General features: G+C 43.4%; 1 protein-coding gene and 1 long non-coding RNA gene across 2 annotated transcripts in view; one reads left to right on the top strand and one right to left on the bottom strand.

Annotated features, from left to right (window-relative positions):
- The window catches only part of LOC123516201, a 330,662-nt gene that overhangs the window by 160,278 nt on the left and 159,814 nt on the right, over positions 1 to 10,570 (top strand). The gene's annotated exons all lie outside the window — the stretch shown is intronic.
- On the bottom strand, positions 922 to 3,109 carry LOC123516200 (helix-loop-helix protein delilah-like). Its single transcript, XM_045275393.1, has one exon. The coding sequence runs from the start codon at positions 2,771 to 2,773 to the stop codon at positions 2,021 to 2,023; it is 753 nt and encodes a 250-aa protein (XP_045131328.1). The 5' UTR covers positions 2,774 to 3,109; the 3' UTR covers positions 922 to 2,020.

The raw sequence follows: 10,570 nt of genomic DNA, 5'->3' as shown, positions 1-10,570 counted from the left end.
GGAGGGAAAAAAATAATTGCTGAAAACTTTAATGCCTTGAAGGTAGAAGCATATGCAAATATTTGAATACGTGTTGATAGCTTCATGGATCACAGGAGAATATAAACCTTAAGCAAGTGAATAGCACGAGGAGAAAGCGGCTCAAGATGATAGGTGATAGTTTTGTTGTGTGAAGAGCGACGGGAGTGAGGACGTAGGAAGGCAGGGGATTAGCTCTTTGATTGCCGGTGACTGTATGAGACTTGTTACCTCAGTGGAGTGCCTCTTGATAGACAGTAAGAGACTCGAACTGCTCCATCCATCACTCCCTCTGTTGTCAGTCTTGTCTTGCAAAATTCGGAACCTGAATCAGATTATTTTACTCAGGTTAAGGAGAAGCCTTGTAGCTGTCATAGGGTTGAGTGTTGACAGTACTTCACTCTGCTACTATAATGATGAATCAACAACGTATCTCGGCCTGGAATCTAAATGGAAAGGGCATCTAGAACAGGACAGAACCTGAGTTGTGATATAGTACATTATGAGATTGGCCGGAAAATTTAAGAAAGGGCATTCCTGATTTTGAATAATTTTGATTATGATCTAGGAACTGCAGCAGCATCTGAGATTAGTGAGCCGTTCATTACCTCATCCATAGTTTCATATTTATTATGTGAAAAAAAAGTTTGTTAGTCACAGTGTATATTTTATTTTTTCCTTTAGCATGAGATACTTTTGATACATACGATTATGATTTAGAAACTTCAGCACCCCAGGAGATTAGTGAGCCATTCATGGCTTTATCTGTTGTCACATTTATAAAGAAATAAAATATTTATTTGAGTTCCTGTGTACATTATATTGTTCGTTCTCTTTTAGTATGAGAGAGTTTGCCTCGCCATGCCTGCCTGCTTGAGAGGTTGTGGTACAAAAACACAGTGATAAAAATCATAATTTAATTTCTAGTTTAACAGGAGAAATAAACCCATATGTTTACCTTGAGAGCTATACAATAGATGACCTCTAGCTATGATGCACAAGATACAGCACCGTGCGGCGTGTGGCTGACCTCTGCTGGACTGCGAGACTCACTCGGGGCTGTCAGGGCTGACGGTGGGCTCTCTGCAACACTTCCCCGCAACAGTCCACTCCTCCCTGCATTCTCAGCCCTCACATCCCCGCGTGGCCTCACCCTCCCGCGGGAGGAAGCCACAGCAACCCAATAAAATTTACACAAAATGTTAATTAAAATATAATTGCAATGGTCGTCAATGTCACCTTTTGTATTATTGTTTTTAACTGTTAGGCAGCGTGTTATGTAGTACTTCATGTCTTTATCGTATGGCACAAAGGGAATGACTAGATTTATATACGATGTGACAAAGTTGATCCGCATGCTGCTGCCGCCCTTACTTTCCCACACTTTAGCTGGAGAACAAGGCCGCCTCGTAGCTGCCAAGAAAGATTTATTGACTGCCTACTGTTGATGGTGTATTTATGTATTACTATCCACTCAAGAAAATTTTTATTGGATGTGCTTCTCCAAATTTTCTTGGCGGACTCGACTGTTGTGGCCATCAGCGAGACATCAAAAGGCGGCCTTTGAGGGTTAAAAAGGCATGTGGGGGCTCAGTGCCCCGGACACACGAGGCGGAAGGTTGCAGGCCGGGCTGGTGGATGTGGTGTGAACGAGACGACGGTCACTACCGCTGCAGATCACTCCGGAAGTTGTCGTCTGGTCGTAATGTTCTGCCTTTCACAGTTGCAATAAAGAGTGGACATATGAACGTTACATTCCTTTCTTAATCTAATTTGCACTCCCTGTTGACTTTAAGTGTCTTCAGCACGATCTACCTATTACCTCATAAATACATTTCTACATTAAACAATATATTATTTTCTGTCATCACAGTTCGCAGCTCAGAGTGCGGCGACGGTCACTACAGAGGAGATAAGGCGAGGCTGGTGCCACTTGTCATTGTTGCTGGTCCCATCAACGGCCACACGCCCTGCAGAGTGGGTGTGGCCTTGGCTGTCAACATCAGGACACCACGGGCGTATGGTGGACGTCACTCCACCCTCTATTCGATTCGCTCCCAAGCAGGAGAGCGACCGCCTCCGATTCAGACATCGGCGTCAGGTACGAGAACGTTTCGAGGTTATCTTGGAAGACTCCCGTGTCCGAGGAGGTGCACAGCAGGGACACCAAATCAGGATCTTGTTGTGAGTCGCCTGCCGTGTGTTGGATCTTATCGGGACTACTTACTTTCAGATTGGGTTGGTATTCTTGAAACTGGAATTTTGTTTTCGATTCTTGAGAGGCAGAGTCCTCACCCAAGATGCTAGAGATGACCCAGGTGCAGGTGTCCTCGGGGGCGTTGCCGTCCAGGATGTCCTGCAGCGATCTGATGTAGGCGGAGGCCAACCGCAGCGTGGCGATCTTGGTCATGTCTGCTGCGGCGCGGCGGCTGCACACCCAGGAAGGGAGCACGCCCCGCAAACTCTCGAATGCTGTGTTGATCTGTCGCATGCGGTACCTCTCTCTCGCGTTGGCTGTCTTACGGCGGTAGCGGGACAGCGGCTGCGGCCTCGGCTTGTGGCGCAGCGTGTCCTGTAGGCTCCACTCGCTGTCAGAGTGACGCCGCGCCTGGATGGACCGAGGCCGCAGCTGGTACTTGCCTCCGGAAGCTGCTGTTGGACTGTTACTCGAGGAGTCATTTTCCGTTTTTCCTGTGTTGTTGTTAGTGTCCACAGAGTCACTCTGCCCCTCCACCTCCTTTTCGGTTTTCGCCATAGTCGCAGTTTCTCTAACTCTCGTCACCGTATATCAAATACAAGTCAGTATCAGCTGGCATGTGTAGCCGCCACTGTTGCAAAGTATTTCTTTTTTTTTTTTCTTTGCAAATGGTGAAACTTATAGCGTCTCGATCACCTTGGGACAAGTAAAGCTGTGTGACTGTCTTCGTATTTCTGGCGTGCACGTGAGGGAGTTTGCACAGGTACGCCTACCGGCAAGTGTCGTCTGCTTCAGCGGGCCAGCCACTGAGCCACTGAAGAGGTGTGGGAGCACCTGAGTCACACGTGTTGCCTTAGCGGTGGAGCCCGGCTAACTGAGTGCTGCCTCCCTCCCTCCCTCCCTCGCCTCCTGCGCTCTCTCTCGCTCCTGCCGCCCCAGTACACCACCTCCCCAAACTCCATATATGGTTCACCATTTGTCACTTTTCCTATACTTTTTCTCGAATATTGAAAGAAATATATACGCCGTCTTGTCATTCAAGGGTTCAAGTGTAGATTTCATGTGACAAGGTCCGCGCTGGCTCATCCTGACGGGGACAATTGGCTGGTAGAGTCACAGATTTGACCTGGAACTGAGAGGTCACCGCATCCTTGACTCTCCTCGACTGAAAGGCAGCTCCAAAGAAATTTCCCCAGTCAGTGTTTTTATTTTACGAACATCATTTACGTCTCGCTCTTTATTTTTTGTGGATGGGTAAATCGGCAGCAGGAGTGTGGATCTCTGTTAAAGGCGAGGACGACACGGAGCTTCAGCTACCTTCTCATAAGAACAGCAGTTTTCTATTGTTGCCAGTGTCCTACCTTATGCCAACACCGACTCAATTTTAAAGCGATATTGATGCATCAGATGGTCATGACTAAACTAGTTGGAAAATAAACCCGTCACTGGCACAACACTATGGCAGCGACACTCATGTATCCACACTCACATCGGTAAATCTGCAGCCAACTCATCGTGCCTCTATTTAGACCAGACCGTAACTGTACCTTTCCCTTTTTAATTAGACTCACTTGCTGCCTCAGAACAGTCATTAAGTTCTGCAACTTGTGATGTATTGAGACCTGTGCTTGTTTGCGTCGCCCTCGCTGAAGTTGGTCCCCATTTGGAAGCAAACGAACGCACGCCTGTGGCTCTTCGCCCTCCTCGTGGGTGAATGTAAAAAAAACAGACCGTTATTATCTGCCTCTGCAATCAAGGAATACCTATCCCAAAAGTGATCACTGACCACTCACGCCTCCTCTGGCAGACTTGCATTAACCAAAGTGTGCTAGGGCCTTCCTCTCCCTTACTCATTTCGCTACAGACGGAGGTTATAAGTGACACAGTGAGGACTGATTATTTCATAAGTGGGTATAGTGTGTGTGTGTGTGTGTGTGTGTGTGTGTGTGTGTGTGTGTGTGTGTGTGTGTGTGTATGTGTGTGATGAGGTGTTGCTTTGTGCGTGACGATAAATACACTTTCTAATGGACATACACATCGCAGTACGTCCAATAAACGTCTCACACTATGTTCTTTTCCTTGGTCAACACTCGTGTCATATTTTCTTTGAAGAATCTTGTTGAATTGTTCATTATGAGACTAGAGGCTTCACTCAGTACATGTCATATTTTTTTTTCTATTATTAATATTCTTTTTCACTGCCCAGAGATGGAGACAACCTTGTCCAGCTTTTCCAGTGATGTATTTCGCGCTTCTGTCACAGTCCGCAGTCCCGTGGGTGCCCGTCGCTCCTTCCGTTACACACTACCGTGCAACAAAGAACAGAAGACAACTTATGTAGACAAGAAAAAAAAAAAACCCGGGGCAGATGAATTCATCGATCCATCAGAGAGAAAGATGAAGCTGAGATGTGCTGACGTGATGGGATTAGATAAAGACGATACCTGACACTCGGCTCTCCAGCAATTATACATACAATTAATGTGCACTGTTGATTCAGAGTTTTTTGACGCATCTGAGCCTCAGCTGCATCACGGAGACTTGCTGGCTGTCTGCCTGGCCGACCATGTTTTTTTCCTTTCTTTTTTTCCATTTTTTTCGTCGTCTGGCGGCCGAGGGCGACTTGCTCCTCCTACAGGTGACCGACTCCGCCCCTCAGGTGACGCCCCGCCTCCTGGTCACTCCTCGTGTGCTCTCTTGATCTTCTGCCACCTACCACTGTTTCTCATGAATGTGTGTGTGTGTGTGTGTGTGTGTGTGTGTGTGTGTGTGTGTGTGTGTGTGTGTGTGTGTATATATATATATATATATATATATATATATATATATATATATATATATATATATATATATATATATATATATATATATAATTCTTAATTTCGCTTATTCGCTCTGCTATCATTTCACTGTTCAGTTTCTCTATCTGTTTCTTACACCTTTTTCATAAGCTTCATTATGTATTTCTCCTTCACTTCTTCACATCATTTACGCTGTGCCACTCTGGACACGCCCTTATCCCACACTTGCTTCGCTCGTGCGTCAGGTGGGCGCCGCTCTCTGCCGCTTGTCGGGAGAAAGCTGTGGTGCCACTACTGCCGCTTCCCCGCGATGTTCGGTGTGAGGCGCCCACAGACCTTCACCTAACGCCGCAGAATTTGTTTTTATTTGTTTTCTCTCTCTTCTTTTTTCTTTCTTTTCTTTTTTTCTCTCTCTTTATTTTTCCTTATCTTTACTTTTTCCTTCTTCTTTCCACTTTATTGTCCTTTGTTTCTCCTTTCTTCATTCTTTTCCTTTTGTTTCAATTGTTCTTCTTCTTTCTTCCAACTGTCATCTTTGCCAGCACGTCTTATACTGAGACAGAACTCCTGACAGGTTTATAATATGCACTACTATATTAATCCAAATATTTAGTTAGATATCCGTCTCCATTCAGCTTTCAGATTCTAGACGTTTATTCATAATGTTTCTCCGTAACTAAATGCGACTGGCACACCTTGAGGAACCCCACACCCGACACTTGGCCTTCCCCGACAGAGCACTCCCCTGGTCTCGCCTACATTCAATGCATGCGCAAGAGAAATCCGTATCATGTTTGCTCCTCATGACGGCTGGTGGTTGGTGCACTGTGTGTGTGTGTGTGTGTGTGTGTGTGTGTGTGTGTGTGTGTGTGTGTGTGTGTGTGTGTTGGGGATGGGGGCGGTATTCGACATCAGTATTATAGGACTTTGTTATTGAAATATTACTGAAAAGAATTTGACAAGTCTTCGAAATGTGCAGTAATGTTTACTAATTCTCATATATATATATATATATATATATATATATATATATATATATATATATATATATATATATATATATATATATATATATATATATATATATATATATATATATATATATATATATATATATATATATATATTAGGCTGACTCTAGTTGTCGACATCATGTTGGGAAACGAGCAAAGGTGTACCTCTTGCATTTCACGAGGATTACCGTCCCCAGCTGCTGCCACCAAGCTGTTCAACCCGTTGACTTATCTGTCGAAAACCTGCTGGGGGTTTGCAGTATCATTTTGCACATTTACTTTAGTACATGGTCTTGTACCGTTGATGTCTGGGAACCACTTTCGCTTTTGGTCATGATGAAAATGCAATACTAAGTAGGAACACTTGGCTTGTTAGGTCAGTGACATAAAGACTTCTTTTTGAATTTATTATCGTTAAGAATAAAATCTTTAAAAACAAAAGAAATGTTGGAGCGCTCGTCAGAAAAAGGAATGCATCACTGATTGCTATTCTTGCGTTACGTAACAAATGCTATGACTAAACCACCTTTAACAAGTCGTCCGGAAATCTTCTATCATATACATTCTGTCCTTCCTATCTTATCTTTGTTTCTTCTTTACCTGAAACACCTGGGGCACCTTTCCCTGCCTTCCTTATACACTGCTTCTCTTTTTCCTTTTCCTTCTCTTCACCTCGCTGCCACGCATCTTTTTTTTATATGTGTCTCGAAAGAAACAACTGGCCGAGGCTTATTGGTGTGCTATACAAGTGTGCTTTCAGACTCGCTTCTGTCCTGTGTCTCTGATCCCCCCTGTAACCTTCCTCTCCTTGATTAATTGGTCGCGCCTCGCCAGGTGTGACAGGGACGTGCTGATAGAGGTGAGAATCAGTCAGCTGGACTCAGTGGTCAACAAATCAACTGAGGCTTCCAGTGTACCTCCTAATGGATGACATTACCTGAGTACTTCGCTCTCACCTGAAGGACCAAAGAAGGGGTGAGATAGAGGACTTCATGAATGAATTGGTGGTTTTGCGTAAGCTAAACTGGGAATTGAGCAGAGGAAAACAGTAGCAACTTGGAAGATGATGAATTTTATTGAATAGATTCGTTTAAATAAAGATATGTATTGCTATCGTTATTGAAATACAGATGTCTTGAAAAGATCACATTTTTGCATCATAAATAAACAGAAACTACTTGATGGTAAAAGATATTGTGTACAAATAAGTGGTTTAAGGAAAAATGAAATAATTATCAACTTTTGCAATTCGGATATCTTAAACAGAGTGATTTTACTTGTTAGATGATTTTTTAGATATATAATAATATTTTTAACAGAATTGCTTAGAAAAGGAAAATGTCTATAAGCTATTGTGATAACGATATTTTATATTCTTAAAAGACAGCATCAAACACAGATAAAAGAAAATAGATTACATTTAATTGGACATCTTTTGAAATTATAGATTTATTTGAAATGGAAAATGTATCATTGATTGCCGAAGTAGTAAATATTGAGAACATAACGCCATTGGCTGCCGAAACGTAGATGCCTTGAAGGATCTAGTTTCGCATCAAACATTCCGGCGTGAATGTGTCCGCGGCTGGCGTCACCTGGCCACTTATCTTCCCGGACAGCTGAGGACAGTAGTTGGTCAGGGCCGCGGTGTGGTGTGGTCTGGTCCATTGGTGTGGCATCAAGGGATTGGCTATACTTGCTCTAATCTCCCATATATTTCGTTCAGACTTTGATCCTTTTCTCCTTTTCTTTTATACTGGTTTGCTTTTCACATCCACCTGTCTCTTGAGTAATGCCACTCCTCAACCAATGCCCCCCATGCCATCCAACCTCCCTCGTCCTTCCTGCCTCACCCTTCCATGTCATTCCTTGCCTCTTCTATAATGCATGCAGCTCCTCACCCCTCCCTCCTTGCCGCATTCCTCCTCTCCTCTATCAACATAACCTTCTAGAGCACCAGTCGGTATGACACACACACACACACACACACACACACACACACACACACACACACACACACACACACACACACACACACACACACACACACACACACACACACACACACACACACACACACACACACACACACACACACACAGAGGAATATAAGACACGTCAGCTTCCGGGCGTGTCCAATGTGACCCTTGATCCTTGAAATGCCACCTGGGGAGAGTGAAGAGGACGCGGCGATGGAGAGAGTGAGAGGGAGGCGAGTGAGGGACGTGCAAAGGGTGCTACACGAGAAGGGACGAGGAGGTTTGTTAATGAATGATGTCCTTGTATTGGTTAAGTGGATTTATTGTATGATGCTGTTACAAGCAATGCAGCTCATAAGAGCACAGTGAATTTCGATTAGATTATTATAAAAAAGGGCATGCTGAAGTGTGATATGCTTGTGTTAATTAAGTAGTATTATGACATGATATTGTTTCAGACATTTAATTTGTAAGAACATGGGAAGCATGATAAAATGATTATTAACTACCAATAGGAAAGGGGCTCGTTAATGAATGATGTGGTGCTTGTCTTAGATAAATACTATTATATTATATTGATTCAGGCTGCGTATATATTTAGTTTGTAAGAACTTTCAATAAAGTTATTTAGAAAGGAACGAGTGGAAGTGGGTTAGGTAATGAGTGATACAGTGCTTGTACTTCTTAGTTAGTATCATTATATGATACTGATTCAGACAGCGTATCGATTTAATTTGTAAGAGCACAGTACCACCAATAAAGTAAACTGAAGAACTAATTGTCCATATTGAAAATTATCAAGACTCTGTGTGCCAAACTGCGTGTGTGTACATTTAACTAATAAGGAGATATTGAATCTGATAATGGTATAATTTCGAGACTAATTATTAACTCTGGAGATGATTGCTATTCTATGAAGGCCATGGGTATGGCAGGTGACCGCCCCTCTGCAGGTAATGCATCCCCTTGCCCCTGTGTGCGGCGCGGCAGGGGGCGGCACATGACTAGCAGCGTCCTGGAGGCTGGAGACTTGGTGGTGTGGGCGTAACGCTTGTTATTATGTTAACCTGTGTCTCTCCTCCTTCTCCTTCTCCTTCTCCTTCTTCCTCTTCCTCTTCCTCTTCCTCTTCCTCTTCCTCTTCCTCCTCCTCCTCCTCCTCCTCCTCCTCCTCCTCCTCCTCCTCCTCCTCCTCCTCCTCCTCCTCCTCCTCTCCTCCTCCTATAATTTCCCTAATATTTCCCATTCTCGTTATTTCTCTTTACTTTTCGTTATAATACTGCCTCCACTATCTCCTCCTCCTCCTCCTCCCTCTCATTCCAATCTTCGGTACGATCCAGTTTTTTTTGTTTTATTTTCCTTTCTTTCATTGCCTCACTTCACTAATTTTATTTTTCATACTTAGACTAATTTTTTCTCTCGTACATTTTACTCCTCTCGTCCGGCAACACTTGCATACATATTGGGAAAACCAGAAGCATGACACTAATGCACTTAGCACCTGTTTTTATTAATCAGTTGTATTACCTGTAGTTTTTTTTTTTTTTTTCTTTCCGATTCTTAGGTTGAGAATTCCATGTTAAATAAATATCAAGGTATGATTTATGAGGTTTAGGGCTACTTTCTAAGACGTATTGTTCTCTCTCTCTTTTTTTTCTTTTTTCTTTTATACCATGTCGGGTTTTCACGGGAATTTATGGGCTAAAAGAGATACTTTTTGGGGTACCTCCTATCTGAAAGCCCACCCGCTAGGAAACCGTTGCCCCGAGTGAGAAAGTCCAACCAACACTCGGACCATGGACAGGATTCGAACCCGTGCGCTTGGAGACCCCTCGGACCCCAAAGCACGCATGGTTCCACTGTACCAAGGCGGCTACATTGTATTGTTTTTATTAAATCAGTGGTCGTCTATGCGATCAGTTACGTTGTTACGGGTGTCTTTTTTTTCCTTAATGGTAAAGTAGTCGTTGTTGAATTATTTAGAATCATGTTAACACCTTTATAATGTCTGGTGACTTTAGAACCGTCTCCTTTTAGATAATAAATGGGCCTTTTATTTATTGCCCTTTGCTCGAGCAACTCTTGCACACACACAAAAAAAAAAAAAAAAGAAATAGAGCAAAGAAAAAAAAGAAATGTAAACCCTGTTAGAGATAAGTATTAGACATTCATATACAAAAAAAAAAAAAGAAAAAAAAATACTGGAGCTTGTTAAAAGTAGTGAAGATCAGACGCAGGCACGTTAAGGAAAACCGAACCTTTAACCTCAGCGTGAAAATTGTCCTTCACGCAGTTCCTTCGATAAATTCTGTGATGAATACTCCTCCGTGAGACAAGTGGGTTCAGTTTGGGTCTGGCATGTCGAATGAGGACGGCGTCGAATGGGAATTGTCCGTGCGATGGGTTGTCTTCATGAGAGAAGGAGGATTAGTTAAGACAAGTCAGGTACGAACAGGTGACGTCAGAATGGAAGAGGTCAAACCGGGTGAGACAGCCTGTGAAGACGCCAAGTAGATGGTGTGGCTGGCTGATCGTCCTTCTTCTCTCTCTCTCTCTCTCTCTCT

This window comes from Portunus trituberculatus, chromosome 40 (genome assembly GCF_017591435.1).
Source record: "Portunus trituberculatus isolate SZX2019 chromosome 40, ASM1759143v1, whole genome shotgun sequence".
NCBI lineage: Eukaryota > Metazoa > Arthropoda > Malacostraca > Decapoda > Portunidae > Portunus > Portunus trituberculatus.
The sequence above is the reverse complement of the archived record's forward strand: the minus strand, read 5'-3'. Positions and strand labels throughout refer to the sequence as shown.

Coding starts and splice junctions, on each gene's coding strand:
- LOC123516200 (XM_045275393.1), bottom strand. CDS start 2,773: ATGGCGAAAACCGAAAAGGAGGTGGAGGGGCAGAGTGACTCTGTGGAC.